The sequence below is a fragment of the Tinamus guttatus genome, unplaced genomic scaffold, assembly GCF_059628265.1.
Source record: "Tinamus guttatus ecotype Peru unplaced genomic scaffold, ASM5962826v1 Tinamus_guttatus_pri_ptg000318l, whole genome shotgun sequence".
Classification (NCBI taxonomy): Eukaryota; Metazoa; Chordata; class Aves; order Tinamiformes; family Tinamidae; genus Tinamus; species Tinamus guttatus.
The window spans coordinates 1,354,962-1,379,812 of record NW_028288852.1 but is presented as its reverse complement, the minus strand read 5'-3'; the positions used below and the strand labels follow the sequence as shown (position 1 = coordinate 1,379,812).

General features: G+C 44.4%; 1 protein-coding gene across 1 annotated transcript; it reads right to left on the bottom strand.

Annotated features, from left to right (window-relative positions):
- Positions 1 to 2,516: 2,516 nt before the first annotated feature.
- Positions 2,517 to 23,329, bottom strand: LOC104566671 (trifunctional purine biosynthetic protein adenosine-3-like). The gene is made up of 21 exons (XM_088528986.1): positions 23,116 to 23,329; positions 22,250 to 22,345; positions 21,440 to 21,614; positions 19,688 to 19,799; positions 19,021 to 19,080; positions 18,095 to 18,220; positions 17,599 to 17,686; positions 16,042 to 16,127; positions 15,375 to 15,543; positions 13,040 to 13,271; positions 12,810 to 12,904; positions 12,333 to 12,442; positions 10,357 to 10,555; positions 9,561 to 9,812; positions 9,139 to 9,291; positions 7,592 to 7,798; positions 6,438 to 6,581; positions 5,984 to 6,114; positions 4,549 to 4,690; positions 3,387 to 3,502; positions 2,517 to 2,789 (listed from the first exon to the last, which is right to left on the bottom strand). Exons 1-21 carry the CDS (start codon positions 23,300 to 23,302, stop codon positions 2,517 to 2,519), a joined length of 3,153 nt encoding a protein of 1,050 aa, XP_088385112.1. The 5' UTR covers positions 23,303 to 23,329.
- Positions 23,330 to 24,851: the final 1,522 nt, after the last annotated feature.

Below are 24,851 nucleotides of genomic sequence, written 5' to 3'. Positions count from 1 at the left end.
ACAGGTCTTGAGCAAGGCTCGGGTATTTTACTGGCCAAGGCCAAAGGTGAATGTGATTTAAGCCACTCTGTGCATTTATACAAAAACATCAAGAGAAATTTCATTCCCAAACGGGCCTTAGACTGCTTTACCGCAGTTATCAGTCTGGAGTAAGAGTGACCCGATAAAAGGGTATCACCACACCCGCTTTCCGAGGGCTGTTGGGAACGCAATTAGTAACAGAGTTGTTTGACACCACGGTGATAGTCTGGAGACCTATCAGAGCACAACCACCAGCACCCTGTTCTCTCTTAACCTTTTACTTGTTAGGTTCGGAACAATCAATCATGCTGTGCAATTCAAAGAATTATACAACGTGAAGTTACTACACAGTTACAACAGACCAAGCACAAAAGCAGGAATGTGTTTATCTTATATATGATGCCCAAACATTTGTCAGTCTCTCCTTGTGACAGGTCCTCCTGATTCTCCAACATCATTGTGAAAAATACATGTATTTTGCTCCAGTCACTGCAGTGCAAAACACAGATTTCTGTACACAAATGTCAGAGCTGATGGCAGAGACCAGTTTTTTAACTCCTTCTGAACTAGTAAAAGAGTTAACCAAAACAACAGAATTTTAAGCTTTCTTATTGGAGCCGACTCATGCTTTCAAAGAGCCTAATACAGCCAAGGGACAGATACACAGTGTGCCTCTTACTCATACAGTATTTGTAATTCAAGTCCAAAACAAGTATACATTTTGTTCACTGAATCTAAAGGCTACTAGTGAACCATCCCCTGGAAAAAAATATCATCTCCATCTTCCTCGATAGTTTGTTCAAATAGCTTCTTAGCTGGCTTTCTTCCTCTGCTGTATGTTGCTCGCATGCAGGTCATTATTCTGGCAGATACACTCCCTCCCACAAAATAAAGGTTGTCTTTAAAAGCAGTGGCTCTCGGGGTTAGGCGATCAGTCAACACAGGGAAAATGGAAATTCTCCTGTCACTGCAGATCAGGCTGAGTAGGTCTCGCTCTGCTGATTACAAGGTTGAAGGAAGGAAAAACTCCTGTAATCTGGAGAGTGTTCCTAGTCCCTCCAATCATTTCCCTGCCTCAAGATCCAAAAGATTTGACACTAACTTCTGGGATTCCTGTGTGCGCCCTGTTTCAAGTAATAGGGGAACCCGTTTGGCTTGGCAATCATCTCTCCCCAATGCAAGTAAACCTTGCAGGGGAGTTAGTTTGGTTTTGCCAACCAAAGATGGGAGCCTCTGCTCGGCAGCGCACTCGATGGCTGTCCTTGCTGGCAAGGCCTCCACAGAGCTTTTACTCTAGCAGTTCTCCTGCCAGCTTTGACCTACTTGCAAGCATCACAGCAGAGCAAAGAGCCAGCAGCAGCAACTCTGGAGTTCACCAGTCAACAGTTGAATGTTTTCAGTGAGGGTTGAATCAATTAGTTACCTTCACATACTCCGTGTCCCCTCCCACAAACGCCCTGGGGGCAACAGCAGCGAGGTGCAGCGCGAGGAAGCAGGGCTGCAGTCACAACCGCCTCAAAGTACCGCTGCTCCTCGCGCTGCCCCTCGCGCTGCCCCGGGGCTCTCACTCCCTCAGGCCTCCCTCCACACGCCTGCCCTGCAGGCAGCCCCTCCTGTGCCTTTCTGACCTCTCGGCCTCAGAGACCTTGGTGCCTCCTGCGCCGTAGGCTCCAGCGCTGCCTCGCGAGGGCTGGTGGCAATGCCAGAGCATTGCGGAGACAAGGGAGGTCCTCAGGGGCTCCGGTTAGGGCCGAGGGTTGCGGGCATGGGCTTGGCCCCGGGAGAGGGGAGCAGCAGGGCCTCTTCCCCACAAAACCTCCTTGACTTTTCCGTGGCTTGGGACACCATCATGTGCTCTCGTCCAACAAAATTCACAAACGACTCCTTATGAGGAACCTGGCGTTGACGTTGGTGTAACGTGTGTGCACATCCGCCTCTCTGCCATGCCCTGAGAAGCTCCCAGTGACAAGCTCCTCAAAGGCTCCCACCTCTTCCCACAGACCTTCACAGGTCTCCCAAAGCCTCGTTCGCCTCCCTCCTCGTGCTAGGCTGTGCCCAGGTCTGACCTGCCCTGACTTCCTTGGCCTTCTCCGTGCAGAAGGAAGGAGGCGGTCACCCTCTGGCAGCAGCAGTTCCAGGCTGCAGTTGCTTGTTGAGCTCTGGGTGCTCTGCAACACGATACGGCCACCACACACCAATCCTTCAAAAGCATTACTTTCCTTTGGAAGCACTAGGCTATCTTGCCAGCTTAACTCCCCGCTGCCCTCTTCGATTTGAAACACAGTATCTTCTTTTTCCGTCAAAAAAAAGGGAACAAAGAAACTCAAAATCTGAAATGGTAGCTTGGCGTCCCCAGCCGGTTTTGCAAAAGAAGCGTAACTAAACCCGTAAGCTATGGGACACAGGTCACGGCTTGGAATGGAAACGCATGACACTGATACGCCCCAGGTCAGAGAAGCACTTCCAAGGGAAGGAAGGAGGAGGGAAAGACTCGGCTACACCGCAGTGTCATCTTGTGGCTCCAGGGCCACAGGAGGGGAAGCGCAGCCGCTCTCCTCCTCCCGGGGACACAAGCTTTGGCCCCCTTGTTTCCAGCAGGCTCTGCCGCCCGCTCCTAACCGCACTGTCCCACTGGCCACCAGCTGCAGGGCAATGGGAAAAGCCCGGCACTCGGCTTCTTTAACCCTTTCTGACAGGGTCTCCTCAGTGTCGTCTGCCTTCACAGCCACAGGCTCCTGGTGGATCACTGCTTTGGGACTAGATTCCTCCTAAAATGGAGAAAATTGAGAGTCTCTTAGGAGAGGCTGGTTAATGCTGTCAGGAGGGTCAGGGATGCTGCAGCCTGGGCATAGGAGAGCTCATGAGAAATGCCAGCGAGAGTGCCTGCAGTTGTGTGCAGGAGGCTGCAAGCAAGGGTGGGAAGAAGCGTGCCTCCCACAAACCAGGGCTAGAGCGGGCAGAGAGCCGGGCTGGCCAGTGCAGAGGGCTGCTGAGACAGAAGAACGCCGGCCGCGCAAGGGGAGAAGAGGGGAGCCACAAGCAAAGGAGCAGGGGGTTAGAAACAAAACCAGCAAAATGGCATGAAGGGGCAAGGTCTGCAAAGGGCCTCCCCAAACTTGACACGGAGTAAAGCTTCAGAGGGTTCCCTGGTGCTGCCAGCCCAGCCTGATGTTTGGCCACCCCAGGCCCAAGTTGCTTTTCCAAATGAAGTGCAACTCCCACACCTTCCTGTTTCTACTGGGAACCTTCCCAGGGTTTGCACACACACTCCTTTTACTTCTTCTTGCTTCTGCATTCAAAAAGGAAAGGAAAAAACAAAGACCTTTTTCCATAACTTGCATCCCATTAGGCAAGAGGACACTTACCAGGACAAAATGCACTGTGCAGCCTGTGACTTTGAGGCCCGTTTGCAGGGCTTGCTGCTGGGCATTGCCACCTTTGTTTGCTGGGAAAAGCGATGGGGAAGCATTCAAAATTTTCCCTAGGCGTCAGTTGGGGAGGAGAAAAAAGACAAAAAAACTTAATTTTCTTTAAAAATAAAAGTGAGATGTTATCATCAATTCAGAAAAACAGCATCTGGCACCAATCAAGAGTTCAAGTGGTCCCTGCAGCATTCAGAGCAAAACAGAGCATGTTCAGCTTAAAAAGCAGAAGTACCAGTACGGGGTGGAGGCCTCTGAGGAGACACAAGGAAGAGTCACCCCCATCTGACCACGTGCTGCAGCCTCGCGCTCAGCCGCTGCACGGATGGAAATGGTTTTCACAGGAAACACAGTTCCCAAAGGAGCCTGTCCAGGTGCAGTCTGGACGGGGAGCAAGCAGCTTCTGAGCAAGGCTTCAAGGCTGACTGGGCGCCCAGCGCCAGGGGCAAGGGGAGCTGGTGCGGGATGCGCGGGGCGGCCCAGCTGAGGTGCCGCTGCGCGGGCTCGCTCACGGCCTGGCCGCCGAGCGGCTCCCGAGGTAACGCGGCCGCTGCACGGGCTCGCTCACGGCCTGGCCGCCGAGCGGCTCCTGAGGTAACGCGGCCGCTGCGCGGGCTCGCTCACGGCCTGGCCGCCGAGCGGCTCCTGAGGCAACGCAGCGCGGAGAGGCGCTTGGAAAGCTGCCTCCTGCCCACCGCGCTGAACAGCAACCGCGGGGAACAACTGCTGCACAGCCCTGACGAGCCGCAGTTCTGCTCTCTGTGACACTAGTGCAGACGGACCGCCAACCTGCTCCACAGGCATCTCTCTTTTCCAGGCAGACAGAGCAGCTCCACGACGAGGATTTTCCCCTCCTTCTGGCAGCACAGGGCATCCCTGTGCCAGTGCACAGCCAGGCTCCTCACACGGTCCACCTGGCTGGGGCGAGTAAAAGCCCGTGGCAGCCCCACTGACCCACATGCAATCAGAGGCAGAGAAAACTTACTCAGTGTCAGCAAGGAGGCAAGAGATTCATCCAAAAAAATTAAGAAATACTGCTGCGTACTTCCAGCAAGACCCAGTGCCTGCGTTTTCCCTTCTCCTTTACAGAATCGTGATTTCTTACCTTTCCATTTTCTGAGAAAAGGACTGGACAAAATCCTCATAAATCCTGAAAGACATATCAGTTCAACAGAGAATTCTTCAAGAACTCGGTCAATCGTGCTGTCAAATTCAGCGCGGCTCCCGTACAACTTATGATCGATCACCTAAGACATTAAAAGACAACAAAAGCCCTATCAAGGAAAGTAACTTTATGCCAATGGCAGCATCTACATAGCCAATAAACAGAAAACATTAATTCTAGGACACTTTAGGATTTCAAGAGCTGTAAGTTCGTATGTTATTCATACAACATACATATATATTCCTATAACATTCATGTAAATATTCCTGGGAATACCCAAATCGCATGCTAACTAACACAGGCTGTTCCACATGGGATGTTTTCCAGTACATGTAGAAAGTCTGCATGAAAAAAAGCCAAGTATGAAGAGAGAAACACATGAGCAGTGCAGTATCGGCGGGTGCAGAATGTGGGAAATAACAGGGAACACTCCAGAAGGCACCAACTTCTTGCTCCAGATTGTCTGGCCAAAGACTAAGGTAAAATAGCAACATCTCAACAATGTGACCTCCGGCCCTTCTACAGCTGCTTGCTGAAATTCATGAAATCTTTAAAATTCACAATACTTTAACAATTAAAATCTAAAGAGACAACAAACTGTTCAGATGATCTCTATAGTGATAGGAGTTGAGTGTCGTTTCATTTCTACCCTTCCCCTTAGCTGAGGGACACCCAAGATAAGTGTTGATTCCTGACTCTGTTCACAGACATATTCATGTAAGGGGATAACAAAGCTGTCATGCTATTACCTGTGAAAAAAGTAAATGAATTTTGACATAACCTGCCTTTTTGTTTTCCAAAAATAAGTCTTTATATTGTCAGAAAACAAATGTACCATGTATCCAACTCAGCTGTTAGAGAAGCCTGCTGAAAACTTTTCAATGTCCACAAAGACTCTAACCGCATTCACTCCCATCTGCACAGAGCCGCACAAATGAAAACGGTCTAAAATCCTTAAGCATCAGAAGGATGAGTTCTGCATGTCCTACACTTTGCCAAACACAATGATACAGTGTGATTTTCTTTCTGCTGTTTTGTTTTACAAAACAAACCACTGAAAATTTCCATAACAAAGTGCTACTTTACTGACCAAAGGTAGGGCTTATTTGGCGCCACTGAAAGTGACTGAGCACAACACAAGAAAAGTCTTTCTAAGAAAGGATCAGCCCAGGACACAACATGCTTAATATGTTTCAGAGAGCCAGGAGTGTTAGATTCTGTTTCTGGTAGATTTGTAAGCTGCATAGGCTACATTCTTCACCCCAAAGCACTGGTAAAAGTAGAATGTATGAATACTGATTCTCATCAAGATCCAGAGATTCAATATGTGTGAGTTAGTTGATGATAAAAAAGTAAAGGAAATGGGTGCCTTTACCCTGGTGGGAATCCCAGCCCGGGCTGCATTTCGTAGTTCTTCTACCCCAGATTTGTTGGAGATGACAAGAACAACTTCAGCAAAACTGCCTGGTTCCTTGGCATAGCTGATGAGTGCTGCAAGGTTTGTGCCTCAAAGAAAGAGAGAATAAACGTTCGTGAAATAGATGAGCATTTATGTCATAGAGAAATAGCTCTCAGTTCTGTTTATATCACCAATATAAAACCCCACTTGGTTTCAACAACTGGACAAATGGAAGAGGACAAGGGAATTGTGCACTAAAGATGCTCATTTGTTAAGCAGTACAGGATATCTTTGTGACTTCTGGATCAAATGCTGCCCTGGTTTTAGAAGGCTCCACAGACTCCCCTGAAAAAACTGTAGGTGGATACACCTACATCAGGGCTCTCCTTTGAAGGAACATTCTCCTGTGTGACGCAAAATGCAAGCTCACCTGTTCCCGAGATAAGAACAGCCACTTTAACTTTGTTCTTTCTGGGCTGATGTGGACTCTCCACATCAGCGTTGTTCAGCAGACGCTGGGGGCTGCTCAGCTGCAGAGCTTCAAGAAGATTCTCGACTTCGACGCGAGAACCTCCTTCAAATAAGTGAGGAAAGTGTTACAAGTATAATATTTCAGATCTTGGTCTTCTGCTCTGTGCAGTTCACTAACGAGGAGTTTAAATCAAAAGAAAACTCATCAGTAATGACTTTATGTCAGGCTAACTCAACTACAGAAAAGTTCACTACTCAAACCAACTCACACAAGTAGTTGTGCTCATCTCGTTTGTGCTACTCACTTGTGGAACTGTCTGCGAGGACCTAGGTATGGCAGAAGCTTCCCAAGGACTCTCTCCATCTTGTACACCTGCCTTCCTTCTTTCACACTGCAAAACTAAACTAAAATGATGTTGATGGAGCTGAGGTTTCCTCTGGCTTCCCCAACTGCTCCCCAAGCTATTTAGGGACCAGAGGGGTTTTCACTCATGTCTGGCTGAATGCCAGTCAGTGGACATACCAGGATAGAGACTTACCATCATATATGACTATAGGCCTAGCCTTGTCTTTACACAAGATTTATGGAAAAGGACTGCAAAGGAGGTGGGCTGATGACAGTGATTGCGTCAAAACATAATCCCCTAAACAATGTTGGAGTCCCACCTGGAGTCATTAGGGGGATTTACTCCAGGCTCACGCAGGGACCTATATAAGCCACTGTTCAAGCAACATCATTCTGGTAACAACTTATTCACTTCTGTTTTTATGAACGAAATTGAGATTGTGAAGGGTGCCAACACGTTGCCACCCTAGTGAAAGGACATGAATATGATGTGAACTACACAAACCTTGCAACTGTAGTGCGAAGGGCACTACGTAGCACCCGCAGAACTGAGGACAACTGGTACCTCCCAAGAAACGCTCAGCATTTCACGTAATTATGCTCTAAAGCAACTTGCCTTACATTGACAAACCAATTTTTTGTGCATCCCTACGGGCCTAGTGGAAACTCTTCTGAAGAGGAGAACAGAATAACTCGTTATCCTTTGAATGAAGCCATACCCCGTGGACAGCTTTTTCTCTTTACATGCAGGGAGAGCTCCTGCTAACCTGTGTGACAAGGGGCAACAACTCTCCCGATGAGCCAGGCTTCCTCGTGCCTCTGTATATCCTTGAGAACGTGTTGAGCCAGCTCCTTCTGCACAACCAACACAGCACCGATGCCACAATTAAATGTCTGAGCCATCTCCTCCTCAGAGAGGTTTCCCTCTTTGTAGAACCAGCAAAATATGTCAGGAATCTTCCAACTGAGAGCATCTGAAAAGATTAACATTAGTACAGTGCCAGCACAACTGTTGATTATCCACTTTTTATTATACATAATGTCAGAAGTATCATAGAAGAGCTGACAGAGAGTAATTCTCCCTATTTTAAGAATATTCCCCAATGAAGACATTAGCCAACCTCCATTCAAGTTTATGGGTGTTGTTTAGCTAGAGGTTTCTAGATATAACCTACACAAGCGAAGACTTCCTAGGCTTTGTCATGAGAACATGCAAGAAATGATGGTGAATTAAAACACACTCATTCCTGATCAGCCAGGACAAGGTTACAAACACTAGCCCCTCTTCCACATGAGATAAAGGAGCTGTAGGACAAATACTCTCTGCTTCTTTGAACTATTGAGGCAGTTTCTGCTTCTGTTTCTAAGAATCAAGAGTTAGTATAAGGTATGTGCCCAAGTGTGGTAATGACTGAAGAACTACAACTCAGAGGTTGAGTGGGAGCAAAACTGACTGTAGAGCTGGGAGTGCTGAAAAATTCTCAAAATGCTTAGGAAATTTCTCAAAGAAACCAAAACGAAGGTTTTAGCAAAGGGGAAGTTACCTCCTAAAATTCCATCAAATGGCTCACACTTTGTATTTTACAGAGAGTTCTCATCTGTGAGCTATCAGTGCGATGGTCTGCATGTTTTCTCTCTCCTGGGCAGATTTTTTTCTCTCTTGGTCTTGTCACTGCTTCTTGTATTTTTGCTTTGGCTTTTGTGTTTCTGCTTTTTTGGCTCGGCTGTTCAGTAGCAGAGGCAAAGTTACTCTTAGCTGCTCGGGCTAAGAGAAATTGCAAGACAGAGATGCTTGTTTTCTCCACAGTTAAATTTGATCTTGGGAAAGATATTCCCCATTATGAGCCTGATTTTGAATCCCACACTGTCAGGTTGAAATCAATCCACCTGAAACTGCACAGAAAAGCTTCTATGTCAAGCTACACTTTTCCTGGAAAAATTGACTAATGTTAGGCAAATCATTTGGGAGATAAAAAGACATTTTAAAAAAGTAAAGATAACACTTTCTGGACAATTTCTTAATGCTTATTTTAAAGAAAACTCATGACTCAAAACTGTCTTGAGAAGAAGTTCCTTGTATCCTAGAGGAGTTACCTACACACTCTCCTCAAATTCCCTTTCTCCAAAGAGATGGTGGCAGCTGTTCCTTAAAACTTGAATGTTTTGGGCATGCTGCTTGGAAAGGCATCGACTCTGGGACATTCAGTCTCCAGTTCTAGAGACACACATTTCCCAGTGCCCATATAACTGAAGCTGCAAAATCCCTGCTACCCATGAGCACCATCCAACAGGAACGCGCGTGTGCAGTACCTACCGAGGAGCGCGCTGACGTGCTCCGGCAGGGCTCTGGAGATGCCCTCCAGCAAGCCCTCCTCTGCAAGAAAGGCAAAAGCCTTCACGTGCCCTGAGCGAAGGATGGCAAGCAGAGATGGACTGTACGTTTTTGCTGGAGTCAGCAGTACTTCTCCTGCAAATGGAAGTGACATTGCCATCAATTTGCGTGGTTAATGGGGGTGCTTCTCTGAGCAGGTCCCCTTGGCTTCCTGTGGCAGACAGCCCTAGGAAGCGGCCAGGGCTCCACTCTTCCAGAACTGGGGAAGCTGGACTACAGAGCTACGCAGAGGCCTGGCTAACCTGACCCGCGCTGAAACCAGCAACCCTTGGCAGGTGGATCCAGTTATGAAAACGTCTCAAAAGCAAATCTGCAAGGGAATTGTGTTAAGAAAGACACTCTACCTAGAGTCTTGCCACCACATCCTCCAGGCGCTGGAGAGGAGTAGCGTAAAGAGGACATTAAGAGAATCTTCCTTATGATGCTGAAGCCACGGCCGTGGACCCCAGAGGAGGCCAGTCCAATGAGCACGTCCTCCTCCTCAGCTCTCTGCAGCCCCAAACGCACCTGCCCTCGCTCCACCGCGCCAACCACAAAGCCAGCCAGCTCGTACTCTCCAGAGGAATAGAGGCCGGTCCCCTCAGCCACCTCGCTGCCTACGGGGGGAGAACGCAGTCAGCACCGGGTGCAAATGTGTTTTATATCAACAGCAAGTCCACAGCACCTGCTCATATAGGCAATGTATCCAGGCCTGCTGCAGAGACGTGCAAACAACAGATACCTTTTAAAAAACCTTGCTTTCTTACCAAAACGTTTCAGCAAAGCAAAGCTTCATTTGGTTTCATACCAAAACTTTTTTTTTTTTAATTTTAATTTAATGTTACTTATCTGATGCCTCTCTGCTACAACTGACATGCAAATGTATTAGCACTTCAAGAGTGTGAGGCTCTCCTTTGTGTAAAGATACATCAGGGAGGAGTCAGGATCCAAACATGTGAATGGCAAAATTCTGACATTTTTCCCTGCTGAGCCATTTTAAAGACGAAGGAGAACTGGAGCCCAAAGGCTTACCTGTTTTCTCCAAGCACAAACCAAGTGGTTTCATGCCACATCTTGCTCCTGCCTAAAAGTTTCATTTCACTAATAATAATTTTAGCATCAGAAAATGTAAAACTCAAAGCAGAAGAGGACCGTTCATACCCAGAAAAGCACATCCTGCATTTCTGCAAGCTTCAGCCATTCCTTCTGTGATTGTTTGAGTCACTTCAACAGCAAGTTTGCCACAGGCAAAATAGCTGAGAAAGAATAGGGGCTCTGCTCCTTGAGCCAGGATGTCATTGACACACATGGCGACCAGGTCCTGACCTAAGGTGTCGTGTTTCTTACATGCTTGTGCAATCTGAAAAACATGGGGGGAAGCAGGAGAGGTGACTAAAGATATGCAAAGCTCAGACTCCTTGTCAAATAAACACTGGTCTGTCATTGAAGCAGGAATCTTCAGCAGGATGTCAATCTGGAACGAGACATGTTTAAAAGCAATTGGAAATTCCTGGGGGCATCCAACCTACATTGTAGCAATTTCCAAAGTTAAGCCCAAGTCACTCATCACTGTGTTTTACTGTACTTTTATCTCCCAATTTCACTGAGCAAAACTCAAAGAATGTCATTAAGTAGTTGTCTTCAAGTCCATAAGGTAGGAAATCCTTCAGTGTCACCCTCCTTCAAGGAGTCCTTTGATCCTAGGCATGTCATGTTGTGGTCGATACCATGGGCCTGGTCTGCGGGCTCCCTTGAAAAACAGGTTATTACGCTGCAAAGGGTCTGTTTCCCTCAGGGAGGCTGCTATTGGGCTATTTTTTTTAAGTTACCAAGATGTTTGCAGCCCACCAGTAACCCAACGTGATGCAGTGTTACTGAAGGCTTTTCTGAAGTGGTGATACTCTCTTTAACAGAGGTGCTCGCCCTGCCAGGGGCACAGCAGAGCCATCCTGTCCGTGCCAGTTGCTGATGCAGCCACAGTGCCACGCAGCGTGCGCAGGGCAGTCTGTCACTGTCAGCTACCAGTGCAGGCTCTGGAACACGGCAAAGACTGTCTATGCAGGATAAATTACCAGGGCAGCCTCCTTTCACTGATACAGTCCCATCAGAACAGGCCTGCCAGCACAGAAGAGTTCAGCACACATGAAGAAACGGGCAAGGGGAAAATGCAGATGAAGACTATCATCAGATTAAAAATGGCAATATATCAGCAGCTAAACAAAGCCTGAGTTTGGCTTGCAAGCCTGGTCTGTGTTGCAGGCTGGTGGGTTCGGAAGCACTGCAGAAACCAGTCACCCCACATCTTGTGTCGCCCTGTGCATAGGCCCCAGCCAGCTCTCTCCTTGGCAGAGAAAGGGTCTTGGGAAGGGTCTGTGGAAACCCAGCTGGGAACAGCTCTCTGCCAAGCTTAAGGAACAAAGACTCAGAATTCTGAGTCAGCAGCCAGCGGGTTTCCATGCTCAGGGGTGTTGAGGGATGCAAAGTCGGATTACCACGTTCACCCTCCAGCTGCTGCAGGAAGCCAGACCACGTCACCTTGCTCCTATATAGTGCGACCACCCACTTGAAACTGATCGAGCTGCTGCGCTTCGCTCATGAGAGGCAGCTTCAGCTCCCCCAATCCCTGATGGATGAAAAACTCCTCCTATTTTCCATTATGAGTAAGTTCTTGGCTCAGTTAGTCCTGTGTTCTTGGATAATCAGCACCCTCTAGCTCTTGGTTTCTATTCCTCTTCACTGTGCCTTCCCCCCGTGGCATGACAGAAGCAATCACATCGCCTCTCTGCATGCCATTTATTAAGCTCAGCCTGACAGTAATCATCTTAGCACTTCTTGGAGCTAATTTCTCTCTGAACTGGCCTTTCTCAAAGCCAGCAGATCCTCTGCTTCACAGCAGAAATTCTGTTTCTTAGTTATTCAGTGCATGGCTAAATACGTCATCTTTTATCACGAAATATCCATAACCTCCATACAAAGCGAAGACATAAGCACAGGACTTGACCAAGTAACATCTATGAAGTTCAGATGATCAGTGTGGTAGGCTTGTTAAGGTGTTTTTCCAGTGCTCATAAGGGTATAGCATTTCAAACAGGTCTTGGAAGCTGACACGAGTTTTGCTATGGTCAAGTTGCAATTACCTGCAGTTTAAGTCCAAGGCCTTTAGTTCGAGAGACCAAGATAGGATCATCGTAACCAGATGCTTTCAAGTCAAAGAAACCAGAAAACCCTCTTGCTTCTGAATGACAGCCTGCCAAGTACAAATACGAGGGGGATCATTCTTAGGGAAAATAAATAAATAAATAAAATGCATATATCCAGCTGGCAGGACCACTTTTGCCCAGTGATGTACAAAACCACTCCATCAATGCATGAGCTACACTGCTCACTAGATTGTTCCTGGACAACTGCAATAACACCTATGTGAAGCCAATTGCTTTAACTAAGCAAAGGAAGAAGGATGAGAAAACAAAAACAGCTTTCTTTCTTACTAGTGACCCCAGCCCAGCTCCTCAAGCTCTGTTTCAATGCCTGGCAGCCATCTGAAAACTCCTAAGAAAGAGAGTTCTGTTTCATTCAGCATGCTGAGAAAATTCCAAGAGAGTTCCTGACCTTACCTGATCTGGTACCACTTGCAACCGATGTGCCTCGCTGGTGAATCAAAACATCCCTGGTTATAGCTTCCACACACCTCTCCTTGTACAGCAGAGCCCTGCAGAGAGGAAAGGGCATGCTAGCAGCAAGAGTGCAGGTTTCCACCCCGGCCACCACTCGCCACGCGAACGCAAACACCACGCACAAAGCTCTGGACTAGCAGCTGTTTCTGCTAGTGCCTTTGCTCACGCACAGGGACTGCTTGAGCAGCCGCACCGCCCGCTGGCCAATGTCCTTCCTGTAGGTGGCACCCTGGAAGCGAATGGCTGCTACTCCCCTGTTGGCTTCTCCCAGCGCCTTCAGGAGATCCTCCTGCACGGCGGTGACGGAGAGGACCCTGCCGCCGCTCGTCACCACGCGGCCGTCCTTGAGCGTCGTGCCGGCGTGGAACACCTCCAGGCCCAGCTCTTTGGCTTGGAGCAGCCCTAGGAAGCAAAGGAGCTTTCTGAGCACTTTCCGTCACATGCAGTGTTGGGAAAGCAGTGAGGATTCAAGTCCTCTCTTCAGTCAAGGGACAAGAAAAGGCAGCTTTGTACCTTCTCCTGAGAAACACGACCCAGGGAGGGGCATTGCAGCTTGCTGGCCCTGAGTTTGCCATCCAGCACACAGATCATACATGGACAGAAATACGGAATCATGGAGGCATGGTAGGGCATGGAACTGTTCTGAGACACAGCAAAACTGTGCAAATATTGTAATTGTGAGTAACTTGTGCAAGGTTTTCCTGCATGAAATCATTCCTCCATTCCCAAGAACTTACTGCTCCAAGTCTCCCTTCTCCTGGATATTAAATGATTATTGTTCCTGTCAAATCAGCACCACCCTAACTGTCCTGCTGTGCCCACTCCACACAAGTCCCCACATTTACAACTGAAGCTCTACAAACACTTGCAGGTAGCTGTGTGGTAGCTAAAATTAATGACACATTTTGTTATTTTAATTTCTATTTCCACATATTTCCTGTTACAGGAAAGCAAAAAGGTGCCCAGGGTTTTCTCTTCTCTTTTTGATTCCTATTTGAAGATAAGGGAAGGTGAAAAACTGCTGCCGATCCCTGGGAAAGAAAAAAAAATAGTACCATTTTCCCCTTGCTCTCAAATTTTGCAGATGAAGAAGAGGAATCTTTACACTTGCTGGAGGTACAGCGGGTTGCATTACCATCTCACTGCCCTGACAAGGTCAAAGCAGAGCCTTAACTGGCTTTGCTGCAGTGTAAACACCTACCTGCTTCCCGTAGTGTTTTAATGAATACTCCAGAATAAAATGACTGTTAACCCATTGAAATTTGGGATAACAATGCAAATTAAAACAGACAAAAAACTACAGTTCCAGTATGACAATGAAAGAATGGCTCAATTTCATTGTTCTGACCATTTCCTTTTTTATTATTATTTTTGTGATTCACAAGCAGGGTAGTCTTATCATCTCACTCCTAGAGGTATCAATGGTAATTTGAAGCTCCTGAGTGTTACTAATGAAATGCAGCTCACTGACTGAGGAACCGAATCAGCTGTGGGGGAGGAGGGTTAGTTACAGAAAGGCACAATTTCCCAGAATATCACCAATAAAACAAGCTGCAGACAGTGACTGAACTCTGGTTGGAGGAAGAAAAAAAATGAGAGCAAAAATCTTAACAAAGGGAAAGATAATATAACATGACTTCCTCTCTAGCATCAGCATAACTAGAGATCTGAAAAAAACACTATATGTAGCCTTGATAAAAGGCTATCTCTGAGGGTTATTTTGCACAGTGCTTACTATTGGACCAACATAGCAGAAACTAAGGGGAGAAATAAATAGTGTTACGACAGTTCTCTTTATTTTTAAAACAACTCTTTTTAAAAAATCCCAATGATATAGCAAAATACAAAAATTTAATTTAAGCCTCCAAATAAATGTTAGTCTAAAGTCCGTATGTCCACCTTTGCAAAAGCCTTTCAGTCCCCAAGTGGAAGTCCTGCGAGGGAGACATTGCACAGCAGCTCATGCTTTTGCCCAGCCATCACCTGCAAGCCTGGCACAAGGGAGGAGACCCACCTGGGAGAGGCCACATGTCCCCAGGTGTCATCCTCGTCACCTGGCCAAGCATTAGCTTAGCCACACTGAGCCTTAGGTCCCCACAAGGGAGCAAAGTCAGCCAAAAGTGTGAGCGTGCGACACCGCAGGCCATGTTTCCTGCACCATTTGTGGAGGGACACCATATAGACCCCCCAGATTTATTCTAGGAGGACGTGACACCCCACCACCTCCTTACCTCAGCTATGAGCTGCAAGCTGATCTCTTTGGAATGCCGTAATTTTAAGCAGCTGCCCCCTGTGCTACTTTTGTCAGGCATGAATTTCAGTTAAACGCGCTTCGTAATCATTACCCCTTCCCACAGGCATAGAGAGCAACACATGAAGGCAGATTCTGATCACCGTGTGAAGGGGGATGGAGAAGAGCAAGGCAGCTTGCTGGGAGAAGAGGTAAGTGCAAAGTTTCTGAAATGCCAGGCTGAAATTAACCAGCAAACACCCTAGTGAAGTTACCTGTTACCTCCATGCCTTTGTCATAGGCTCCCGGGTACCCTGTACTCGCCATGACCACACACACAGCTGTACTGTTTTCTGACCAGGCTGGCATGAAGCTACAGAGTTTGCCATCAATCGTTGCTTGAATCACTTCGTAAAAATCATTTTTAAGCAGTGGAAGAATTACCTGAAAACCATTTGGAGAGTGAAAGGAGTTCAGTCTTATCTTGCTGACCTGTTCAAATTCAACTCAGAAAAATAATTTAAAGAAAATTCAGTATACAGAGAAAATCTGCATCTGCCAGACTGAATATACTGCATTTTCCTATATCCAGAGATTTGGAAAATATCAGTGAACATTTATTTGCAGCAATTCTCTGCAACAGGTAGAAACTTCCAACACAACATGGGAAATTATGTAGAAGGAATATGAATCTAGCCCACCCACCCCAATCCATTTCCATTCAGAAGAGCAAAATCTTAGCAACAGTTTAACTTAAATTCTTTAACAAATTAATTCACAAAAGCTGACTAACTAAAACTTTAAATTACCACATACATTGCCTAAGACATTCTCATTCAGATGTGCATGTTGAGGAGACAGAAAACATGCATGCAAAGAGATTACTCGGTTTCTTTTGCAGCAAACTGGAATAGGCAGAGGTTAAAAAAAATACTCACTCACCTGACACTGAGGGTCACCAAACTGACATTTAAAATTTAAAATTTTCACACCATCTTTGGTAAGCATCAATCCTGTTTGCAGCACACCTGACCAGAAAGAACACAACCAAGCAAATGAATTTAAACACTTAAGTTAAACACTTAATTTACAAGAGCTCCTTAACATGAAACAAAATGGTTTGAAATGTGGGATGCCTTTCTGCAAGCTGTAAGGAATTAGCAGCAGAGATTCTGCACATAGTTGTATTCAGGCCATATAACTCCCCACTAGCCAACAAAGTGGCCAGCAGTAACATGAGGAGCATCGTATATCACTTTTTAGACTGAACACAAGGGAAACCTTTCTGCATCAGAAAGCAAGTTCTGCTTTCTGCTACAGTCCTCTAGTTTCAAACCGTCAGAGATCAAAATGAATTGAGGGCATAAAGAAAAACCAAACAACCAACCAGTTCCCACAGAACCCCATTATGCAGGCCTTACTTTTGTGTTTGGGTTGGTTTGGTGGTTTTTTATCATAATGGGCACTATTGTTATGCAGAAACATTTCTGGGTTTCAGGCTGAAGTGCCAAACCAAAATTTACTAGATACTAACAATCAAAAACAAGCAGAATTTACTGAAGTTGTTCTGTAATTTCTGCTGCAATGCACATATGTGATCATCTAAAACAGGCTTTCTGTTTTATGTTCAGGAAACTAATCCTCAGATAATGACAAGTATTTAATGTTTGACCCTACAAAGCATCAGGGCCCCCAGCATCATCCTGAAAATGCTCAGCACCCACTAATTTCTTAACACAGACTCAAGCACTGTAAAAAAAAAAAAAAAAAAAAAAGTTACCAAATAGCAGAGGCTATTTGGCATTTTTGAGACTGGAACCCCACTCTACATAAATGTTATACTCACATTCTCCATTACCAAAAATGGGCACTTGCACAAAATGACAACTGTGAGCATTAGCTCCCTTTGTCAAGATCATAATAAAAAAAAATATCATTGTATATGAGTGAACAGTAAAACCACATTTAAGTATAAAGGATACCTTGAACTACAAAGGGTCTGGTTACAACTATTTAATAAATAAATATTATTCAATCAAAAATACAATATGTTTTTTAGCTCAAAATTAAGACTAAGTATTTTCTAGCTTTCAAGACTCACTTCTTTTTGAAAATAACAGCCATAGCAATCAAATGCAGGCTTTCACTGGTTAACACTCCTTACAAATTTCCCATATTCTACCGAGGTTTCTGTTTTAGAGTTAATAGCCCGTCCCTCCAGTGTCTGCACATTACAAAACAAACAAACAAACAAACAAACAAAAAACAGGTGGTGACACATATCCTGAAATGCCATCCAGGAGAAAAATGGAAGTTATTTTATCCAAACAAAGAGCGACAAATCGAAGTAGCAAGGGTTAACACCGCACAAAAAAAAAAAAAAAAAGAAAAAAGGAAAAATATATATTATTTTGACAAACACTATTTGGAATTAGAACGTAACAATGAAACTTACCTTTATATGACCTCACCTTGCTTTTCAACTGAACGTCTACTTACCTACGTATGCTGCTCCTTCTTCTCTCATGCTGTCAATGATGTGTTGAAGGACAGCATCACTGATTTTCTCCAGCAGAACTTCTGAGACCTGACGATTGACATCAGACTGACTGAGATGGGGGTGCATGCAGAAATGCATAGTAATAAACCACTTGACCAGCACATGTAGAACAGTAAGAATTAACCATAAACCTAAGGTTATTTTGAAGATACAAAGAGTCCAGGCCTGCTGGGAATTTTGCAGGGATGTTTCAAGTGATGCTAACACGAGCAGAGGAACTTCCCACTTAGAAGAAATGGAAAAGAGAGAGACTGTTCCTCAGAGCACAGCTTCACGAAAGCTGAGAAAGTGACTACGAATGTTCAAGCCCTGTGTTGACTTATGCAAGCAAAGCATCGATCAGCTCCACAGAAAAGGGACTGGGTCCTAAAGGAGACACACTAACCACAGGCACCATCACCCCTATTGCAGGCTGAGGTGGGAAGGCTGCTGTACCTGAGGCACTGGGCAGTAAGCTCCCATCCCTCCAGTGTTTGGACCCTGGTCGCCATCCAGTAACCGCTTGTGGGCCTGCGCTGGGGGCATGGAGGCAACAGTGACACCATCCGTGAAGCACAGGCACTGTCAAGAGATGCACACGACAAAGGCACAGTGACAATGTTCCATCCACAGGGAAGTTAATGCGGCAGGTCACAGACTAGGGCTCTCCCGACGGTAAAATATCATAATCAAAGGCAGAAAGCAGTGGGATCTGCTTATTCTGTGGAAAATCCATCGCCTGAAGGATTCGTTATACCTTTTTTTCTTTTCCTTCTTAGTTGATTGAGGAAAAATGATGGCCCTCACAAGAACTGCTCTTGGGTGAATTAATATCTTGCCTTAGCAGTCATTTGGAGGTTTGCTTACCTAAAGGCACGTGAATAGTCGTCTTCAGCTTGCCAGAATTACTCATATGTTTGAAGCTAGACACCTGTGTTTGCAGGCCTGAGGCCTGAAGGAGTGTGAGGTGTTCTCACTGAAGAACAAACCTTGCACAGCAAATTTATTTGCAGTTTTCATGTAGCATCTAGCCTCTTGATACATATGCTTAAGTTTTATTCTCCTATTCAGTAATAACCTACAGCAAATAAAAGACTAAAGTAGGCACTAAGTACTGCCATAAAATTAATGATAAATTACAAGAATTGCACAGCTAAAAGTCCATGCAAGCATGTTTTAGGTCACCCTTTTTGCATCTAAAAAGAACATCATTATTGCCAGTGCATGACTAATACAGAAAAAGTCATGTGCTTAGCTTGCACGTTTATAAAACACAGAACTATCTGAAACGATAAATGTCTGTGTTTATGCAAAGAGAGTAGAAATAGTACCAAGGAAGAAAAGCACCTGACCAAACAGTTAAACCGAAGCTGAACACATACAGAAAGTTCCTCCCCTTGAAGAAGTTCTTCAATGACAACCATGTCTCCAAATGCTCGGTCCTACACAGAAAAAAAATATCTTCAGTTACTAAACATGAGATCTACAAGCAAAATCCTCTCTTCTCATTCATCTAACAACAACAACAAAAACATGTATATAAAAAAAGCCAGCCTACAGGAATGCAAAGCAAAACTAAGGCCCTCACTCAAAGATGAGTGCACATTATTTGACTCCAGAAGGCACTGAAAATCGGAAAAGCTGGAGGAGCATTGCGGTGGGATCCAATACTGCAACAAGAGAGCAGACACAAACTCCATAGAGCCCTGCTCAGTGCCCACTGGCCAGGACAAACAGAAGGAATTTGAGTTGACACCTCAAGAAACTCCTCAGCACCCATATGGAAAAGGAACGAGGACAAAGTCCCACAGTGATTGACTCTCACAGACATATAGACTGAAGTATACCTAGAACACATACAGCAAGACAGCAACAATGCAAATTTTGGTGCAAGTTTGATGGATTCGGTTTCCATGTCCACCTCGTCTTAGCTAAATGGATAAGTTTGTGCAGAAAACACTTATTTCCTATGGCTGAGCTCACAGATTCATTCTGCACAGGGCACAGAACACCAAGAACTGGAATCCCAGTAAATAAAGGGCTCTCCACCTGCATAATCTCCTGGACAACTCTGCAGGCTTCCTCTTTGCTGGCTGCAATAGTCACTTCTTTTCTAGCAGCAGGGCCCCTCGCCCGTACAACTCGTGCAGGAAAGTCTGTGCTTTAAAAGAAAGCAAAAGTGAAATCCTGGAATTTCTACTGCATCCAGGAAAGGCACATGTTGATGGAGAACGCCTCCCATATTCTTCTCTTTTTCTGAACAGTCAAGGAATAACACATTAGGAAAGTACATTCCCTGCTAACCCATCTTGTCAGGAGGTGAATAGGCTCTTACAGACTCATCACGGGAGTATGGAACGGAAATAGAGGAATTCTAGGAATTCTACAGTTGGCTCTAACACCAACTCAGTGTATACACTTGGACCACCCACTTAACACCTCACAACTTCTTTTCCCTTTCTAGAGTCGGGACACTATTTTATTCCTGCTGTAGGATTGAAAAAAACGAATGCACAAATGAGTTATAAGCTTTTAATACCAGACTCGCAGTACACAATCCTCTATACACTATGGAAGCTCACATTATGGTTCTGAGGTTGAGGTAGAGATTGGCTTGCTCATAAAGCATATTTTAAAACTAGCATACAAGCAGAATGTCCCCAGAATTGTTCCACTTATTCTAGAACACAAACTAAATGTGGAGAAAAAAAAAATAAAAGAGACTCTAAGGACTGTGTGACATTCTAACTATACTTTATCCATTCACCGCTCCTCAGTTTGTGGCCAGTCAAATGAAGTGTCCCTGTCGAAGCGCTGAATTCGTCCCACCACTAGAGGATTATCTGACAAAAACATGTTACTCCCTTCTCCTTTCCACGCTGTAATTTTTATAATATTCAGGATCTATCTCAATGCTGGATTTTATAAGTAGCCAAAGCACTGCTCACCCCATTCCCCCACAGCTCAGTGTGCCCTCCTGAAACACCCTGTTTCTTCCTGAGCCTGAAGCATGTTTGTGGAAATACAAATTGTTGGCATGTCTCTGCATATGGCAACAATACAGACTAAATGTTCTTACAGAGCAAGTCTCAACAAATTTAGAGATAAGCTGGCTTTGTTTTCTGTTGAAAAGTTCCACCTGATTACCTCACATGAAATACATAATGGCAAAGAGAAGTAGACTATGAAACTAATTAACACAGCCCCAGATGGGTGCGGGTGCAGCTGCACGGGGCAGCTGCTCTGCGGCCCTGGCCCAGCACTGTGCTGCACCAAAACAGCCACAGCAGCTTGCTGCTCTCCCAGGGGCTCTCAAGGACTCCAGAAGCACCACTGCCCAAAGCAATTGCAGGGATCTGCAGCTACATTTCTCTCCATATGTGAGAGAGATGCTGTCTTCACCCTGAAGAAAGTGTGTGATCCTTAATGCTCCTCAAAGCACACCACGGATATATGATGCTATTTGTTACTGACCCTTGCTCTTGCCCAGCTACAGAAGGATTTGTTGGAATATTTTTCCCTTTTTTTTTTTTTTTCTAATGGCTAAGCAGTATTCTCAAGATGAACAAATGGAAAATACTGTGATTTGTGAACAGAAAGAACAACCTGTTCAGGTGCCCTGCACCTTAGCATCCTGTCTCCGATTAAAAATCTAAATTGGTAATAATCTGTAGCTACTTGAAAAGTTCAATTGCTTGAAAATAAAATATTTCCTCCCTAGTTCTAGACAATTATGATGGGTTAAGGCCAAGCATATACACACCTTGACAGAGAAGGAATTTCTAGTGTCAAAATATTTACCTGGTTATAAACCTGCAAGCCTCTTGGGCATTGGTGAAGGCTTTCCATCTTGCTGTTGGGATCCCATGCCGATCCAGAAAGGCTTTGGCAAAACTGGTATTGGACTCCAGCTGGGCTGCTTTTGCAGATGGTCCAAAACATCTAACTCCAGCTGCTCTCAAGTCATCAACAATCCCTAATGATCAAAAATACCACAAGAACAAAGTCATCGGTTCACAGAAACATGCAAGTCAGTCTGATATAATAAATTTCCAGCAACCTGTTACATTCTTCATTGTCTAAAAGAGCTAATTCTTCCTTAAAACAATGTTCTGAACATCCACTGGTCTGTGTCACCACTTAGCTTTAGGATTTTACTAAGTACTGTCACTGTGACCACCCTTTGACTACAGCTGGGACTGCCCAGGACTTCTCTTCACTACGTGAGTGGTGGAGACCTTACTGACCATTATAACCAGTGCTGGCAGTGATTGCTGCGCGGTCGCATAGAGCAGCGACCTCAGGACTACGGCAGGAAGGCTCTGCATAAAGGAGAGCACAGCAGAACGCACAGGAAGAGTTGTCATCATTACAGATTCTTGATTTGGCAGAATTTCCCCAGACAATTGCTGTTGTGTAAAAACAGCATGTAATTATCAAGCCTAAATTTTAAGGTGATTACAGCTTACATTTACAAAATACTGTAAACCTCCTTCTTCCATTTTTCAGTTTAACTACGGCTGTGTGCAGCTAATGATCTTAATAAAAACATTTTACAGCAGAATTCAAGGTCCGGAATTTTACCGTCGAGATAATTTATTTCAGCCTTACCAGCTGCCAGAAGAGCTTCTTGCCCAACTAACACAAGTCCAATGTTATGATCTTTGCAGAACTGGGTAACAATAGTATGATTGCTGACTAGCACAGCTGAAAAGGAAAAGGATATATAGTGAACTGAAGTGCAATACAAAGCTTAAGCAAGAGATGGAAGATGAGAATATCACAGTTCCATCACCCCAAGGAGTATGATTAAAATATTGAAATAGACTAGGGGCCATGAAGAGCAAAGGGAAACAAACAATATATTAATAACAGAGGCCAGAATGAACAGTGAACATTTCCCATTTGAACTGATGTTCTTAAGATACAATTATTAATTTAAATATTCTATTTGCTATATGTAATCAATGTAAGTTTTTAAAAGCTACTTATCATAATGCACTAACACCTTAAAAAAAAAGTCATAAATTCATAAAGAAACAGAGTTCAGGACAGAGTCATTCAATGCCAAAGGGCAGGGTCCAGAGAAGTTTTTATCTGGAACTTAGTATCTTTTAGGCATCTGGTTCTCTACTAAATTTGGCTGAAATTGGTCAGTGAATTCAAGCATAACAGTGGGAGGAAAGTGCGGAAATACACAGCTTCATATGAGCCTCACTTTCATAAGCAGATAAACTAAAATTACATACAATATGATGTTTTACCAGACAGTTCTACAGTCAAAATAATCAAAAATGAAACTTCCAGAAAAATAAACAAACAAACAAAAAAAACTTAAATAATTTGTGGTAGCAGTGTAAGAAAACAATTAGTTATCTTCTACTGACTCAATGCAAGTATGTTAAGTTTTGCTTCACTTCCAAAATCTGTATTACTGATTGCTTGCAGAATATTTAATTTTTTCCCCTCCTTTGTACCTGAATTTGAAATCTTCCCATTGTCAGCTGTTCCTGCATTTCCTGGAGCGACAAACACTTGTTTTACATGTGGGGACTGGGCCAGTTTCCAGGCCAGAGCATGTTCTCTCCCTCCGCTGCCGATCACGAGCACTCGATCAGCCATGAGCCTGTGTGAACCAAGAATCGTTACACACAGCATATTCATTTATTTAATGGGAAAAAAACAAAAAAGCCAAAACAGAGAAATGACATCTCTCTCAGCCACTTACAGCTGATAAGTAATCTCAACCCAGCTCTTATTAGAAAGATACACACATCCATGAGAAGAAAAGTGAAGGCAGAACAAGCACCACCAGGCAGACAGAGCATTCACATTCTGCATTACACAGGGACCGCAATGAAATCACTGGGGAATTTTCTACTTGTTCCAGCACAGTCAAGATTTCCTTTCTTAAGTAAACAGGCTGACATAACCTTATTTTGTCAAGTTCTCATCCAGTCAAGTTCTCACCCAGTCCTTCACACAGCTACTACTATTAGGGCAGGACAGAGATTTACATGCAAATACTCCAGGTAACTCATCAGAAAAGACTATTGCAAACTGAAGACTGTGGTCAATCTGGGAACTTGTTTGAGTATGCCCAGTATTAGATTGAAAAAAGATTTTCAAAACAACAGATTTTAAACTTTGACAATTGCTAAGGGGGAAAATGCAGCAGAACAGCATGCTCAATAAAAGAACAACTGCTAATTTTAGTGGCACACTGACATTTTAAACCGTTCTTCAATCATACTTCTAGACGAATTATTTTGATTTATTTCAGAAACATTATCATACCCAGTGCAGTTCATGTCTGCAAACTTAATTTTTCAGTACGTGCTGAATGGGGACAAATGTCAGAAAGAAAAACGATCTCGGAAGGTGACCTTTAACGAAGATGTGAATGGTATAAACCAATCCTGACCCAGGAAACACAAAATGAATTAAAGATATCATAAAACGTCAGCTGGCCACAGGCCACCAGCCGTTTTTCAAGAAACTGAACTGTTGGTATGAGCTCACTATATAGCTTCAAAAGAAAAAGAGAAGCTGAACGTGGGACACCGACATACAGTATTTTAAAAAGGATGTTAACAGAACTGTGATATATAAGTAATTACATTTTTAGTTCCTGAAACAGTATTCAAATGTCTTAAACTATTATCACCAAAATTAAGTGTGATTACATATATTTTCATAATTATTAAATTGTCCAAGCCTGATCTGAATATTTAGGTAATGCAGTACAGCCTGCATTGGTTATCTAATAGATTAGTCTGACAGAAATTTTAGGTTTTAGGTATTATGCTTTATGTGCATAAATTGCAAGATTGATTTATTTATGACTTTTCAGAATTCCTTTTTTTTCTTTTTCCTTTAAACTGTGTAACTGTCTTATATGTCAGCCTTTGCCTTCTTTTCTCTGACTGCCAGACCAGGAGTTTTGGATGAGCACAGTCACTGTGACCAATCCTTGTACGTGCTATATATCTGAAGAAGACATTAAGATGCTCACTCCAAAGCTCTGGTAGGCACTATGATCAAATCGTTATTAATAATAAGCTACAAGATTTTAAAAGTAAAGCAACTTTTTCCTTTATGTGCTCAGTTTTCAGTCTCTCCGCAGGTAACCTCACAATTCCCCGAAGTTTTCAACAGCAGAATAAATCCTGAGCGAAAGCAGAGCGAAACAGAGCAGAGGCTCCTGCCCCTT

What these genes read in the sequence shown, in the direction of transcription:
- LOC104566671 (XM_088528986.1), bottom strand. Translation starts at nt 23,302, where the DNA reads ATGAATATGCTGTGTGTAACGATTCTTGGTTCACACAGGCTCATGGCT. An exon ending in CAAAGGCATGGAGGTAACAG is followed by an intron (nt 13,272 to 15,374) that starts GTAACTTCACTA and finishes TTTGCTTCCTAG; the next exon opens with GGCTGCTCCAAGCCAAAGAG. An exon ending in TGTTGCCCCTTGTCACACAG is followed by an intron (nt 6,582 to 7,591) that starts GTTAGCAGGAGC and finishes ACTTATTTGAAG; the next exon opens with GAGGTTCTCGCGTCGAAGTC.